The following is an 18124-nucleotide window of genomic DNA, read 5'->3' on the forward strand; positions in this document are numbered from 1 at the left end:
AAGAAAATACCGACTGAATGGAGAACGGCGTAGATCATGATCAGACTGCTCGTCAAGGCGGAATCAATCGTGTCCAGCCTGATACGGTGAATATGGGCTATCTTCTTTGTTTAGAGTAGTTTCTTCTCAAGGTCTTGTTAATTACTGTGTAAGCATGTTGAGTTGCAATGCTATCAGGTCTAACGTTTATACAATTTTGTCAGAGTGACGTATTATTTTTTGTTAAACGACCATCCTGTTTTTTCAAAGCAACATGCTATCATATCCACTTAATAAACTATCTTGTCTGTGTGACGTACTATTTTGTTTAACGACCATCCTATTTTTACCAAAGTAACATGCTGTCAATACAATCTTGTCAGAGTGGCATACTATTTTGTTAAACGACCATCCTTTTTTCTAAAAGGAACGTGCTATCTTGTCTAGGGTCTCATGTTAGAGAGACGTACTATTTTGTTCAACGGCCATGATCCTATTTTCTCAAAGAAGCATGCTATCATGTCCAGTTTGTATACTATCTTGTCTGCGTGACGTACTATTTTGTCAAACGACCATACTATTTTCTCAAAGTAACATGCTATTATGTCCAGTGTGTATACTGTCTTTTCAGAGTAACGCACTTTTTTGTCAATGACCTTGACAAGATAGTATGTTCACTAGACATGATAGCATGTTACTTTGAAAAAAAACTGGATGGCCGTTTGAGATAACAGAATGTCACTTTAACAAGATAGTACATGTATGTTGCTTTGAGAAGGTAAGATGATCGTTTAACAATAGTTTTCTACTCTGACAAGATAGTATATACACTGGGCATGATAGCATGTTACTTTCAGAATACAGGATGGTTGTTTAACAAAATAGTACGTCACTCTGACAAGATAGTATATATACTGGACATGATAGCATGTTACTTTCAGAAGATAGGATGGTTGTTGAACAAAATAGTATGTCCCTAAAACAAGATTGTATGTACTTTGAGGAAATGGGATGATCGTTTAACAAAATAGTATATCACTCTGACAAGATAGTATATACACTGGACATGATAGGCTATCAGATAGCATGTTCCTTTGAGAAAATAGGATGTCGTTGTACAAAATAGTACGTCACTCTGAGTAGATAGTATGTTCACCGGCCATATAAACATGCTGCTTTAAGAAAATAGGATGGTTGTTTAACAAAATAGTGCGTCACTCTGACAAAAAAAATACATACGTTAGACATTATAGCATTGCAAGTCGACATATTAACACAGTAACTAACAAGACATAAGAGGATCTTGAGAAGATAATACTGTAAACAACGAAGATACCTCGTTTTTATCTAACACAAGACAGCGTTCCAAAATAAGTTTATGAGTAGAACCGAAACCACGCTATGTATACTAAATAACTGCAAAATCAGATATAATTGCTAAAAAATGAAACATATTCATGAAAATCCAGGGTAAAAATCATGTCCAAAAACTTTAAAATATTTTTGTGAACTGACGCGGTCCTTAAAATACTACTAATGCAAACATTTTTTTCACCTGTAGACTACCTCTGGAACAATGTTCAGTAAGGATGCAAACATTGTCTACTTCAGGACATATTCCAATCAGACGGGTAAGGTTTGGGCTTGTTATTTGGTGCATCTGCAAGTAAATAAAAATTAAAAAGTAAAGTTGCTTGATAAACAATGTGAATAAAGTATTAGGGGCCTCCGCGGCCGAGCCGGTAAGGTCGCTGACTTCGAATCACTTGCCCCCTAACGCTGTGTGTTCGAATGTAGAATGTGCCAGGAAAAAAATATATGGTGGGCACAAAACTTCACTCACAATAAAAGAAGAGTGGTGTAATTGCACGGCAATGGGAAACCTAAAACAGCTAAAACAAAGAAGACAATATACATAACATAAAATACAACACGGACGAGAGACTAAGTTAAAAATTGGAGTACCGCCTTAGAACGGCCAGTGACCTATATAAAGGAAACTGTGCGTTCAAAACTTTCCGCTGAGAAAGTATCTAACATTAATGACAAAATACCAGATTATATAATGTAAAACATACCAATCTAAATTATAAAGTTATAATTAATGTACAGCACTTAACTCTTAAACTATAAGCTGTATATATACACATTGCTCTTCATATACATTATTTAAAGGCAGAAACAAAGTCATAAAAGGGTAGATAAGGCGAAAATATCAAACAATTAATTAACTACAACTTCGAATAACTATAAATGTTTTCGTCCTCTTACTGTAACCTATTTCCTCACAGCCGATTTAAAATCAAACTAGAGAAATGCTTTTTAGGCTGACATCAAATATTGTGCAAACGGCCTAAACTCACGCAGTTTCGCCATTTCCAGATAAAAAAGTGATGCATATTATATGTATTAATTTACTCTCAATACATGGAGAACAGATCAATTCTCTGACAAGTTCTTGATTTTGAATATCCTTTGAGCTAGCTGTCAGTTAATTCATTTTCGATATAACTGTAGATAACTTGAATAAAATCTTCATGCATATAATTGAATCATAAGAATGTTTGTGGTTGTAGAAACGTTTGCTAATATACGAAAAGCAAATTCAGATGCTGTCTTTATTTTAAAGACTGTGTCAATGCAGTGTTTTTGTTTTTAGATATTAGTCAAAAATAAGTCAGCAGTATTTGACAGAGGTTCGGGGTCCAAATTAAATTTTGGTCGAAAATGAGTATTCTGTCATCGCCACGAACAAAGCGCCATGTTTTCGTATAAAACTATCTAACAGAAAATGTGTTTTATAGGTCAAAGTACGTACGTTTCATACAAGTTTATGATTTTGACAATAGCTTTACCTTAAATAGTTTACATGTTTCAATATCGAAATTATTTGTATTATCTGACGTATCCTCAACCCATAATTACTCCCATTTTAACAATTATCCATTCTCTTATCAATAGTTCCATTCTCTTATCAATAGTTTACCAGTATTGGAAGACAAAATATGTTTTACATACTCTCTTTTGACTGTTTTACCGATATTTGAATACCAACTTACTATTATCTATTCTCTTGTAAATGATTTATCAATACTGGGACCAAAGATTTGTTGCCTATTCTCTTATTACTAATTTACCAATATGGAAATTCCAAATAATAACTGACTGTTGATCTTTTATCACTGATTTACCAATATCGAACGACCAAGTTATTAGTACCAATTCTCATGTCACTGATTCACAATTATATTGGAAGACCAAGTTATAATTAAGTTATAATTATACGAATTCTCTTATCACTGATTCACAATTATATTGGAAGACCAAGTTATAATTAAGTTATAATTAAACGAATTCTCTTATCACTGATTTAAAACCAGTGTTGTAAGGCCCTACCGTTAAATCCCATTCTGTTACCACTACTTTTGTAATTTTGGAAGGTCTAATTAGTTTAGTATGAATACTCATTCTAATTGCCCATTCAGTACGTTTAACGGGACGGTAGATTACTTGTATAAGTTACCTACAAGACTGTGATTTGTGTTGCTTGTTTACTGATATACGTTGTTTCTTATCAACATATCATCAACAGAATCCCATACTTTAAAAAAACGACGTCAATGGAATTTTCTAAAAATACCAGGGAACTTTGTTATGTATCACGAGTGTCACGCAATCATTAATGCAACTGGAAATACATCATTAACGTTCTACTGAATAACTAAAGGCAAAAATATGTTATGATAGCTAATTTGCAGTGTAATGTACACTAAGTCAACTCTATGAGGAAATACGAACAAATTCCACAGACGTTAAGATTAACTTTTCTGAACTTATATATATATATATAAGGTATATATGCATTTGAATTATAGCTAACGAAGCTATTTCTATAACGCTTAATTGGGTTATGTGTAGGTAGATGCCCGCTTAACGCTCGGAAAGAAAGAACGTCGCTTCCTGATAAAATGTATTGGATATATAAAAAGGTTAACGCGTTACCGTAAAAATATGAATTTATCTTATGTTATGAACATCTTATACCATTCTATGGAAATAATGGCCACATTCTTGAATATAAATCTTTCTTTGACTTTAAGTCCAGACGACCAAGTTGTATTAATACTTTATTGATCAAGCCCCTTTCATTTGCTCTTCGGATTAATTCTAAGTCTTCTTTTTTTTCTTTCTTTTCTTAATTTATAGACCGCACATGTAATCGTCTATCCAGGATTCCGAATACATCATAGGCTGTTTAAAATTGAGCTGCATACGGAAACTTCGGAAAACATTTCATCGTCAATTTAAGGTAGTTGGAAGCCCCTTTGGAAGAATGACTTAATGCACTATCTTGATGGAACTTCAAATTTTATAGAAAAATCCATTGGAAAAAGACTTTTGGAAAATAATATATGTCCATAACTTGTCGTAAAATGTTTAAATTAAAAACCATTTTCTATATAGAGATTTGCATTTAGTTCATTTATTATAAATTGGAATCTCAGTATTACCTTCAAACAAATCTTCTACTAAACTAAAAAGAAATAATCAAACGTAACTGAACTATCTTCTGTTGCTCAAGGTAAGTGTTACCTTTTTGTACGTAGCGCAACCGCCTATGCCAATAGGTCACAACTTAGTAGAACATAGCCTTAGGAATATAACAAAGTTTTGTGTTTTTTCCAAATCCGATTGCGCAATTCCATATACAACCTCAGGGAACTTGCCTTTGTTTATTGATTAGTTCAGAGTGAGAATTGAGCTAACAAACCTTACATTTTTCCCATAGCTCTGCTTTATGAATTTAGAAAAAATAGCACGGCTAACAGTTTTGTGAGAAACTCCTTACTTGGTTTAATTAGTATTAATAACGGTATATTGGTTTTAGATACAAGAATGGTTACCGTAGGTGTTGCCGCAGTTTGTCGATTTTCGAACGTTCCCGTAGTCAGATCAATAAATATGTTCCGATCTCATTTCTTTATATTTTTAAAAAACCTAAGAATTATGATCGTAATCTGTGACCTATTTTCGCCCGTACAACAAACAAGCGAATCAAAGTGCATTTACCTTTAATTTATTGCAATGTACAAATTTCAAAATTCTCCTACGTGCCCGTCAAAAATGTAAACAACAACGTTTTCAGTTATAAGTTTAATCCCTCTCGACTTTTCCATATGGTTATTGAAATCCTGTCTGGCATTTAAATCCTAAAACAGCAACGTAAAGACTCTCTAATTAACAGATGTAATACGTGTAACTTGGTTTACGTGTGCTCGTATATTTCCTTCCTCATTAAATTAATACACGGCAGGAAATCAAAAAACATTTCTCATTCTATAGGAGTGCTACATCAGAAGATATGTCTCATAAGATGGTCAGCTAAGAAAGAACATACCTGTTTCAGCTCTAGAAGTAATTTCCTGTCTACAGATATAGACCTGATGTTCGGCTTTCTTATATGAACTTGAGTTCCCTGCGAAAACATAAATAATGTAGGCTAGTATCGTTAACGTAAGATAAATTGGGGGATTCTCTCAGACAGACAATACAAAAACATACTTTTTATTTCTTTAGATTTATTTGGTTTTGTTTGTTTGTTTGGGTTTAGTGCCGTTTTTCATCAGTATTTCAGTCATATAACGGCCGGCAGTTAACCTAACCAGTGTTCATGGATTCTGCACCAGTACTTACCAGTTCTCCGCCAACTTCAACTTCTCCTTATGTTTCAGAGGTGGAGGACGATATGACTCCTGACACAATCGTCACGGAGAATATACGTCTCGCCTTGGGATAGAACTCACAATCCCGACCGAGATCCGTAGATCTACGTTCTAAGCGGGCGGACTTCTTTAGATTTAAGACTCATTGATTCACATTGCAATCCAGGAAATTCCTGCCTGAACAATTATTTTTTTATATACTCTACGCTGTTCGAGACTGGAACCTTCTTACATTAGCTCTTTGTAATCTACCTTTATTGTCATATAAAAGCAACTTAAATTTAACAAAATAACGCATGCAATCGTATTATTCAGTGGAAGTCTGGATATTTCGTGTGCCACGTCAGCACATGCGACTTCGTACTAAATTACAGCCGTTTAATTATCATCTTTTCTTAAAAGTACAAATTGCAGTCTGCTGTTCACGTGGGAACAACTGAATCTGTTTTCCACTATCTCTGGATATATGTACTTCATACATGTCATACAGCTTGTCGTAACGTTATCCTGAACAAATGGCATATTAATTTCGAAAAAAAGATTTGGATACGTGTCGTATTTGGCAATTAACCCAAAACTTTCTAATCAAGATATCATTTTCATACTTTCACATGTACTTCATCAGACAGAAGGAGGGTTTTTTGACATGTTTTCAATACTTTCTTTTTTTTTCACTTCTTCTTTCTTCTTGACTTCTGCCCTTCTGCAGTTCTAATAACAATTAATCCAAAATCAAAATAATATCTATATATTTACTTGTCGTTTCCACATTATTTCCAGTTCCTATTCAAGAATTCCGAGTTTTTGATACAATTATCATTTTGTATATTGTCAGTAACGGAGAAAGCTATTTCTCTTTTTTCATATCATTTACCTTTGCTAGTTTGATTAAACTCAAATGTATGTATTCTACCTATTCTAATTCTAGGAATAAATATATTCAGTCCATATTTCTTTAATGACTTTCCTAGTTCAAATGTATAAAAGCAAAGTTGTTTGCCATAAATACAAAGTAACACTAGTATTATCAAATTTTTTTATACATATCAATAACATGATATGAATATACATTGTAATAGTAAGGGAAATACTTTAGTCGAGAAAGGGCCATATCAATATTGAATGCATGCCTTGCCGGTCAAAAGTCTATAGCCCGAGGACAAAATTAAGGTAAAGAGATGCTTGCTTTTGTATGCTGCAGTTCGCTTAATTGTATAGGACCTCTGTGGTCTCTGTGGTGGAAAGTCGTCGAACTATTTTCCCCTTGCGGTACTGAAATTCTGCTTAAAACGTAAAATGAATTAATGTGAAGAATCTCTCACATGGCCACGTGACTAACATTATATACATCTAACGTACAAAAAACTTACACGATATACACCCACGGTCTGGAAACAAACAGCGTATGTAGCAAGTGACATCGATGACCTGTCGTCGCTTTCATACTAAAAATAAATGATAATCATAAAGCTTACTATGATGAAGTTTTGGCAATTTCGGTCTTCATTCTTCACTTGTATTTCATATATAAAAGGTCAGAAGATGTTAAAGGCAAATTTGCTATGATATTCTATTGAAGCAGTATTTAACACAACGAGTTAACTCACTATGTTGATAAACATCTCAACAATCACGTAATCTGGCGTGACTAGTATCATGAATAAAAAGACAACAACCCTATGGATGAACCATTGACCTAACAATGCACAGGCCAAAACCAAGAGGAAAAAAAACGAAGTAATCCTAATAACTCAGCCTGATGCAGTTGTCCAAGACAGCTTTTGTGCGTTAGGAAGGTTTTCAATATCAAAGTTTATATTCACGAATTTGCAACTTCTTCAATAAATATGGCACATTACGTTCTGGTTATGTATGAAAAGATGTGTACATGTATACTAAAAAGCCCTAGAAAATATAGCAAATCTGCAAATATAGTGTATTTCGTTTACTTCTTCGTCCCTGCTAAACATTTTTAATCCATGGGCATTGTGAACGGTATAAAGACATTCAGTAAATGTGCACTCATATTAATTATCATCCATTTTGTGTCACAAAGTATCTGAGTTTGGAAGACTTTCTGCATTTTATAATATTCCAATCCGATATCCCTACGCCCAAGATTTAATCAGCTATCACCCACTACAAAAAAGGACAACCACGTTGTCTCTGAACTTATTCAACATAATTGTCAAGTTACAAATAATTAAAAACGCTCCGTGTAATACTATTTTACAATCATCTATGCTACAATCCAGGCTACATCTGGCGGAAAAAGATATAATTTAACATGTCTTCCATTAAGAAATGTTATTGAGTGTGACCAGCAAATGCAATTTGTATACATTTTCAATGATGATACATTTCCGTGCATATGTGGCTACTTTCATAAGTAACTCAAATACAAGTTTCTTCACTTTATTTGTTTTTATTTCAAAGTCAGACGTACATTTCTCGAATGCTACGAGAGAAAGTTTTGTTTGAAAAGGGTTATTACTTTCATAGATAACTTAACTGTTGCTTGTTAGCTGCTATTTCAAAATACATTCCTAAAGTGTTACCGAGAAACGCGTTGTTGTTGTGTGTTTTTTGCAGGATGCGTAATGAGGCTGATGATATGTGTTAAAAATAATCCGTGTGAATTACGCTAGAGGTATCAATATACTAGCAGGGTCTTAGTGGCTAAGTGCTTAAAACCACTGAACACCTCTGCATACATTTCCAGGTTCGGGTTACAAACCAGGTGCTAGTCATAAAACTACTTTTGTTATAAAGATAAAGCAAAATAACGAAGTTTCTTGCATCCTTCCGCCTGTGTGTTGATGTGGGCCATTGTACGAAAACAAGGGATCTGAAACGCGTAAATACGAAAAGACACCATACTTATTGCGCCATTGACGGCTAGTTTGTAATGTCGTCTTTTCGTCCTGGCAGCACAAAGCTGGCATAAATCAGCAACCTTATATAAAAGAAAATCTTAACATACCTTACTCCGACTTGAGAAGAAAGATGAATTTGTCTGCATGGCAATGTCTTCCAAGGTGATACGCCACCAGTTACTATGAATTTCAGCCTCAGCTTTCAGGCGCCTTTTTGAAAACGATATTAACAAAAGAGTATTAATTTATTTTGTACTTTTTTACAAGCAAGTCTATATATATATCAACATGTGTGTTAGCTCAAGTCTGAAAATATTTTTGATAAAATTTGTTACAGTTATGTTTTATGTACACGAATCTGAATGAATATATATACAGTCGAACTCGGATAATTCGAGCACCCTTAGCTCGAACTCATCGTCAGGTCCCGGCCAAATTTCTAAATAATCTTTATTGTTCAACAACTCGAACCACCGATATCTCGAACAAATGTTGACGGTCCTGTCAAGCTCGAGGAAACAAAGTTTAACTGTACCTGTATATGAAGATACCACCAATGATGACAAGTACAATAACAGAACTCAGACATATTGCGACGATTGCCGACTGTGGTAGGCCTGTAAAATAAAGAAACTGAAATGAACTATTTTCCTATCCAACTTTCTAGAATATAAGCGTTGAAAATATATAAAATGCCAGCACTTCGGCAATAATTCTAATTCTCTTAAGTGATACAATGATATCAATTTTAATAATTCTAAAAATAGAATAGTTCTGTGTTTTAGATTTAGCAAAAATATGTATTTTACACAGGCATATATACCATACACATGTTGCTTTTGTAACAGTTTTTCTTATCTATTGAACTGAGTTGTTGATCAATACAGAAAAAAGAACGCGTTACCTTTATCAAAAAGGTAAAATAAAATCACGTATCAACACAATACTATGTCAAAATTTCATATCTGATAAAATGAATAATAGATACACAGACAAACTAAACAAAAATGCCATGCTTGTGTGTATGAACTGTGTTGTGTACTAAGACAAAAACCGTACATACATAATTAATGTATGATAAAACACAGTATGAATCTATACTTCCACGAAAAACACTAACAGTTCTTTCAATAAATGAATGATACTACATGACATTCCACTTGAATGCAGTTCTACATAGTTGTAAATATTTGTTTACTCAGAGGACTTTTCTCATTAATTTGAATATATATATATATATATATATATATATATATATATATATATATATATATATATATATATATATATATATATATATATATATATACACCAGGGGCCGTATTCATAAAGCATCTTAAATATAAGTACAAGAAATTGATTATTTATTTAAGTATTACTTAGGTAAGAAATTCATTTTACTTAAGTATATTTGTTATTCATAAAACAACTTAATAAGTCATTCTTGTTTTCTATTGTGGATGAAAACATTAAAAAACAACATTAATTTCAGACAGATACAACATGCACAATTATGTTTAAAGTGCTTTTATCTGAAAAACAATACTTTAATCGTACTTACCACGCTATTCTATTTTCTGACTTAAGTCATTTCTTACGTATCTTAAGTTTAAGCTGTTTTATGCTAGGACTTAAGTTTTTACTTAGACTTAAGCTTAAATCAACACAAACTTCAGTAAAATCTTCAACTTACGTCAAAACTTATATTTAAGGTGCTTTATGAATACGGCCCCAGATCTATATAGTGCCCTTTTCATGATAAACACGTTCAAAGGCGCTTTACATAGCGCAAGGGCAGCCACTCAGGGCGCCAAATTTTACTAATACAGACACAGAACGATCTGACCAGAGGGACAGAGTGAGGCAAAGACCCAGAACACACAGAGAGAGAAATCCTTTTGCCTACAGGCATGTATGAGCCTAGTATATCTTTAAGGGGACAGAAAATAGGTAGACAACAGGTAGAAAATACTAACACCTGTTATAATTTCTGATCCGTTGAGATCTTTTTTTTTCAATAGACTGTCCCTTCGGCTGATGCTAAAGAGCTTTAGGGATGTAGCATTTCATTAACTGTTATTTTGCTTGGTTGAATTTTACGCTTCAAGAGGAATTTCTTACAAAATTAATTAAATAATTTATCATATAAGTGTCGCGTGTCATCCAAGAAACATCACAAAGTACTTTAACGCAGTACACATTATTATCATGCTTTGTTTCTTTTGTAGGTATTGAGTATATTCATTGCCGTTTCATAAAAGGAATCCGCTTAGACAGGTGCGAAAGGGTGTGAGAGATGTTTCTGGTTCGTCTATTCAACATCTTTGTACTCTACTGGTATCCATATTAATTAGTTCTTGTCGGTTTTTATCAGTTCGTATTGAACAAGCGGCCATATGACAATTAATTCTTACACCATGAGCACTATCCGTGTATTCAATATCTGTGATACGACGCAATGCTTTCGCTAACTATTTTCATCTTGTGCTTAGGTTCCATAGAAAATGTGTAACCTATACTAACAAGCTGACAGACCTTTTAAAGAAACCTTTGTTATATGTTCAACACCTATTAAGAACTTTTACTCACGTTCTTACCATAGAAATAATAAGTAGTAGCAGTTTTCATTAAAGTCTCATCAACGTACAAAGTATATAAGTACATTGCCACTCCCATACGGAGTTATGGGACGACAGTATTGAAACGTATTATAATACATGAAACTGAAACATCAATTATCTAAAATGCTGAAAATATCTTTGCTAATCTGTTTATTAAAAACTGCCATAAAATGAAAAGTGTAAGAATCTGAAACAGGAAATAGGTACGAATGCACGATAGTTAAGAAATAGTGGTATGAAAACTGTGTGCCCTCTGATCAGATCAGGGAGAACTTGATTAGCAAAGATAGTTTAGCACATACATAAAACACTATGAACTAAAACATCAGTACATTATTTACAAAGTATGAATTATCTACAAATTAAAATTTGCCTCCGCTGCAAAATAAGAAAACAAGTTTTGGCACAAAGTCTTACTAAATAAAACTTATAAAATAAAAACTAGAATGTGTCTGTAGGACACAGGGTGTGCCCCCCACTGGTACATTTGTCCCAAATAAGTGGCAATAATTCAAATGATTGCAGTCTTAATGGGGTATAGCCTCAACAAACATTTTATGAAAAGGATTCATTATTCTAGGCGCTATACTTTTTGAGCTATGAGCATCACAAACAAAAAATTTACTATTATGGCTATTTCAAGGGCCATAACTCTGTAATAAGAGCTAAGATTCTCAAGAAGAATTCTAAGTGTGCAAGGTCACATCACGATAAAGACTCCAGCAAGGTTTCCTGAATTTACATCAAATACGTTTTGAGCTAGGTATATAATTAGGTGAAAAAGTGCATTTTTTTAGTATTTCAGGGGCCATAACTTTAAAAATAAGGGGTGGAGCCAGCCAAAAAATTAGAGGTGTGCAAGTTAGTATCATGATAAAGACTTATGCGAGTTTTCAACCATTTATATTAAATACTTTTTGAGCTAGGTGTGTCACAAGGTGAAAATGTACACTTTTGACTATTTCAGGGGCCATAACTCTAAAAATAGGCAGCGGACCCAAATGAAAAATAGGAGATGTGCAAGTTCATATCATGATTAAGACTCATGCAAGGTTTCATGAATCTATATCAAATACTTTTTGAGCTAGGCATGTCAGAAGGTGAAAATGTGCATTTTTGACTACTTCAGGGTCCATAACTCTGAAAATTGGGGGCAGACCCAAATGAAAAAAAGGAGGTGCGCAAGTTCATATCATGATTAAGACTCATGCAAGGTTTCATGAATCTATATTAAATACTTTTTGAGCTAGGCGTGTCACAAGGTGAAAATGTGCATTTTTTACTATTTCAGGGGCCATTACTCTGAAAATAAGGGGTGGAGCCAGATGAAAAATAGGAGGTACGTTAATTCAACGCAATACCCCTATATGTTTACCTATGTTACGAGGGTCCTGCAAAAAGTTCTGTCACTAATGGGCTTCTGTAGTTTTACCCCAAGTTATTCTTTAAAACGCTTCATTGCATTTGAATGGTGTGTCAAATAGCTAACGATACCCGTTTATTTCGTGCAAATTTCTATTCAAATGACCGAGGTATTTCAAACTGAAATGCATTCAGGCATATACACTGACCAATTTACTTGTCACTTTGTAAAATGGGGACTATAAGACGGAAATTCGTAGCTATATTACATGCCGCATTAGGCTTGATATAGATTCAAAGGAGATATTTGATAAATTGTGTGTATGTATGGCCTAAAATCTCTGTTACCAAGGCAAACACCGCTGCTGTAAAAGCTGTATTCGAACAGGATGCGCGATTGTCGATGAAAGATATAGCCATTTGTACTGGCATATCAGAAGGCAGTGTGCAAACAATTCTGAAAAAGCGTTTGGACCTGAGAAAGGTTTGCGCTAGGTGGGTACCTCATTTGCTTACTGAGGAGCAAAAGAAATAACGCCTTAAATGTCCGGGAACTTTTGAAACCAAACAAAGGATGTGATAGTCGGATTATTTCTAACTTGCTAACAGGTGAGAATGGCTGATAATAGGCAATGGAAGCGAAAAGGTCACAAACGCCTCTGTATTGTCAAGAGAACGCAATTTTCTTTAATTCTAGTGGGCCAGTCGTTCAAGTGCCTTGTCCATCTAGTCATACAGTTACTGGACGACTCTACAAGAATCTGTACTTAAGAAAGTGAAAAAGTTTAACAATAAGAAATGTCCAGGCAAAGGATGGTCAGGAGTCCACCGTATACACGACAACGCTTCCTCTCACAAGTGCGAGGTTGTTAAGTCTTTTTTGCCCTCTAAAATGGTGGAAGTTGTAAACCATCCACCTTATTCCCCTGACCTGTGACTTTTTTTAATTTCAAGGCTTCAGAAAATGCTTCCTGGCAAGAAATATAAGTCCAGAAGTTCTCTTGGCAGCGCCATTTATCAGTGTCTCAAACAGATACCAAAAGAAGACTATTTATCTGCTTTTCGCGATTGGTAAAAAGATTACAAAAAAGTGTTTCGGTAAAGGGGGGAATACTTTAAAGGTTTGTAATCAAAATAATTTTGATAAAACGTAGCACTTAAGAAATCCAAACCCAAAGACAGAACTTTTTGCAGAAACCTCGTACATCTGATTTGACTGAGATTTAATTTCTCTTGATTTCAAGACGAATAGTTTTGATTTGTATCATTTTATAGTTAATGTCAACATACCTTTTAACATGTGCTCTCTAATTACGAAACGTGCACTTATAAGGCCAATTTGCTCAGATAGGAAGTAAAGTATCTTAAATGCTTGCGCTTTAATTGAGAAAATATGTTTTGATAGCAATGATATGTCTTAACACAGGTCCATTAGTTAATGGCATTTTGATCTTAAGGTATAGGTCCATGTTTCGGAGAAAAAAGTTCGAACGTCATCAAATCATTGAAAGAAAGCATTGTTTTACATGAAAATTTAACAGCATACAAAACATTTATATTATTCTACAAAACCATTGTCAATTTATTCATGTATGTATTGAATTCCGGAAAGGGACTGCAAGAAGGGGCCACACTTCTGGACAGTTCAGCGCCTTTAAAAACTCACCATTTTGAAAAAGCTGTTACATGTCTTCGTTTTGATGCATTTGCAACATCGTGCGAGTGTTTAAACTTTACATAACTAGGTAAAACATCGTTTTTGACAATTGTTTACATTTATTTCTTTACAAATGACATTCTTATTCAAAGGGGGGCGACTCATTAAGAATATTTTAAGTATCCAACTCTGCGGGACAGAACAGTAAAGCATGTATTGGACAGATAAGTTGTGCGTCAAGGTGCTGTTCATTTACTAAAAAAATCTGTTATTTTGTGATGTACTGCTAAACCTTAATCGCGTCAAGTTTGATTTTTTATTTATTCTATACATATTTTGTCTTCCAATCAGCGATATGTGACCGTCAAATATTTTCCGTATTCTATATTGGACGATGCAAAAAAAAAACGCAACAAATTCTTGTGTTGTTAACTATAAACGATAAACGCCGTATCCACATGTATATCAATATTAATAAACGACGTTAACATTCGTTTAAAAGATAGAATTATGTTGGTATTATTGTTATGTGTTATCTGAAACATGTAAGCATAAAATCAAACGATTATTTAACATTGTTTTGTATAATATGAGATATATATATATGTGGACTCGTACCAATCTAAAAAACATTCGTCCCGTATGGGTTTTTTTTTCTCGACTGGGTAGTCGCCCAAATTTATCGCTACTACATACAGGTCTATAACCATTTGCAGATGGGCGTCAAAAATAAAAATGTTGTCCTAAATAAAAATAATGCACATTGCTTTGCATTGCGGACCTTGTTACTTACTGAGATAATAATAATAATTCACTCTTTTCTTCATGATGGCAGTATGGGTTTAAAAAATCGCCTTTTAAAATTCACGACATTCATTACACACGTATATCGGATAACGTACTTGATTGTATCCTATGTATGTCATCTGTACCGCTAAGTGACAACCTATTTAGCATATTTTTGTCACTAAGGTAACTACAATTGTACATAAATATACAGTATACATTCGTAATGAATCTTCTGAAATATGAAATATGACACACTTTGAGCTTCCAGATATTAATGTAATGTTGTTTGTGATTCTTTTCAAGTATAAAACACTTACGAAATGTGACGCACAGTTCTCCAGTAAAACCACACGCTGGAATGTTTGGAGGTGCGGTTCCAGATTGTGGCCAGTGTATAGAGACACTCGGGATAAACTCAAACTTCCTCGTCCACCCAAGATACTGGGCGACTACCTGAAAAAAAACCACAGTGACATGAAATTACAGATCACTTATTATACGCTTTGAAAATTGTTTCATTCATGTACTGTACTGTAGACAAATATGCTCGGATTTTATGTTTCTATTTAAGACAAGCTTTGTTTGTTAGTATGTAAGCTTATTAATAGTCGCCACCGGTAAGTCCTATATGGGAACCTACAAACAGTATAATAGAAAGACTACTCACCTGAAACTCTCCTGTGTCGGGATCAAGATCAAGCAAGGTAAAGTCTGTATCCCTGTCGCCATTTTCATTCACAAAAACTGGACCACCAATACCTACAGGAATTTGTATTAAAAGATAACGAAATAAGAAGCATAACAACAATATAATAGAACTCTCTGGCTCATATACAGGAACTATACATCTATATCAATACATATGACTGTTACATAAACGTTGGAAATAAAGTAAAGTCTGTGGGAAAATAGTTCTAAAAATTTACTGTAGTTTAATTAGTAAGGCAGCAATAGCGTTATTTGTTTATTTTTCATTTTTATCTAGAAATTTTAAAGTTGCATAACATATCAAAAGCTTAATTTCTATTTGCATGTAGCAAGTACATATACAATACGTATGTGCAGAAGGATTGTTGCTGGCTTTTGCATTTTAATCTTTATTGACCAAACCAGTAACAATTTTTAACATTTCTTGCGTTTGCGTATTCATACCTCCGACGTTTCTAGAACGAGTAACTTGGTCAGTCAAAAATTTCTAGAACGAGTAACTTGGTCAGTCAGAAGTTTCTAGAAAATGCTTATTTGATTTTTACCTGGAAATGTTCTGTTCCACATCCTTTTGACGACTTTGGCGCCATCTCGTGGATTTTCTCCGGCAGACAATGTCTCGTTCAGCGCATGCGCATACAGAATAAATGAGTCATAGTGGCCAATATTATAAATGCTCACCTAGAATACACAACACAATTTTACATAGAGTATACTAAAGCTACACTAAACGTATATTACAAACATAAATATTGTTAATGTCCGAGATAAATCAAAAACATGACAAAAGTATATAAATAATTTGAAATATCTCGCGAGATGTTTCTACTGCAGGCCGCTTTCCATAAATAATGATACCTCCTTCCGAGAACGAAGAAGCGGTAAGCATTCTCAAATAATTTCCCACGTGGCAATTATAACTAAATTTAGCCAAATATGATGACCCATCATTTCTTTATGTTACCACTCCTCCAGCATATATCTATCCGCTTAGTGTAATTTGATTTGACTTCCAAGTACATAAAATATGTCTACGGATCGCGGGGTCGTGAGTTCGATCCTCGGGCGGGGCGTATGTTCTCCGTGACTATTTGATAAACGACATTGTGTCCGAAATCATTAGTCCTCCACCTCTGATTCAAGTGGGGAAGTCGGCAGTTACTTGCGGAGAACAGGTTTGTACTGGTACAGAATCCAGGAACACTGGTTAGGTTAACTGCCCGCCGTTACATGACTGAAATACTGTTGAAAAACGGCGTTAAACCCAAAACAAACAAACAAACAAACAAACATAAAATATGGTTGGCTTTGCGGAATCGGTAGAAAAGAAAATCTGAACGTTGATGCTTTACCCGTTGTTTTGTGTAATGAAAAGAGATTGTAAATATACTAGAATCGTAAAAACTGTACCTCATGACCCTCTCTCCACGTGTAGTTATACTCTGTTAGTGCTCTATCCTTCACGTCCTGTTCGAATTCAAAGAATTCTTGCGTGGTAGGTCGACGAGGTCGAATTACCATTACAGACTGATAAGCCAAACGGGCTTCCTAAAATATATATTTTCAAAATCACGACAAAACTTAAATGTCATGACATTTTATACGTATTTTTGTTTACGAAATTTGTTTCATTTTTCTATTAAGGTTGAATTTACATTCAAGAGAAAAAGTCTCAGTGTATAAACTTTCTAACCAAATAATGTTACAAGATTGACTGTAATTATTCCAAATGCTATAACACTTTTGCTCTGATTTTAATTTTTAATACTGCAAATGTTTGTTTGACATTCAGTCTTTCAATATACCTAATACTGCAAAATGTTGTTTTACGTTCAATCTGACATAAAACAGCAAAAAGAATGAAATTTTATTGAATTATCCCATTAAACATAATTATGATCAAATAACAACTACCAATAAAGCTCTTGAATTGTTATTATCTTATGTTCAATGGTAATGGAAATTGGAAAACAATCATGCAACTACAATAAAAGCACATAGTTAAAATTAGGCATTTAAACAAGAACTTCTAGTTTAAATGCGTAATCTAGTCTCATTAGTGAGGAGCTTTATGCACACTTATGTATCGCACTAATGAGCTTTATGTGCACTTTCATATTTCAATAGTGAGCTTTATGTGCACTTATAAATCTCACAAGTGAGCTTTATGCGTACTTATATATCTCACAAGTGAGCTAGATGCGCACTTATATATCTCACAAGTGAGCTTGATGCGCACTTAAATATCTTACAAGTGAGCTTTATGCGCACTTATATATCTCACTAATGAGCCTTATATGCACTTATATATCTCACTAGTGAGCTTTATGCGCACTTATATATCTCACAAGTAAGCTTTATTCGCACTTATTATATCTCAGTAGTGAGCTTTATGCGTACCTATGTATC

At 34.0% G+C, this 18124-nt stretch overlaps 1 protein-coding gene across 1 annotated transcript in view; it reads right to left on the reverse strand.

The window, feature by feature from the left end:
- LOC123561597 (atrial natriuretic peptide receptor 1-like) overlaps nucleotides 1-18124 on the reverse strand; it is a 60856-nt gene that overhangs the window by 13280 nt on the left and 29452 nt on the right. The window contains exons 5-12 of the mRNA XM_045354081.2: nucleotides 17126-17263; nucleotides 16261-16396; nucleotides 15675-15766; nucleotides 15325-15460; nucleotides 9114-9195; nucleotides 8686-8788; nucleotides 5378-5455; nucleotides 1535-1639 (exon numbers count right to left, since the gene is read on the reverse strand). Of these exons, the coding sequence (XP_045210016.2) occupies nucleotides 1535-1639; nucleotides 5378-5455; nucleotides 8686-8788; nucleotides 9114-9195; nucleotides 15325-15460; nucleotides 15675-15766; nucleotides 16261-16396; nucleotides 17126-17263 (870 nt within the window). The remainder of the gene's footprint in view (nucleotides 1-1534; nucleotides 1640-5377; nucleotides 5456-8685; nucleotides 8789-9113; nucleotides 9196-15324; nucleotides 15461-15674; nucleotides 15767-16260; nucleotides 16397-17125; nucleotides 17264-18124) is intronic.

This window comes from Mercenaria mercenaria, chromosome 15 (genome assembly GCF_021730395.1).
Source record: "Mercenaria mercenaria strain notata chromosome 15, MADL_Memer_1, whole genome shotgun sequence".
Lineage (NCBI taxonomy): Eukaryota > Metazoa > Mollusca > Bivalvia > Venerida > Veneridae > Mercenaria > Mercenaria mercenaria.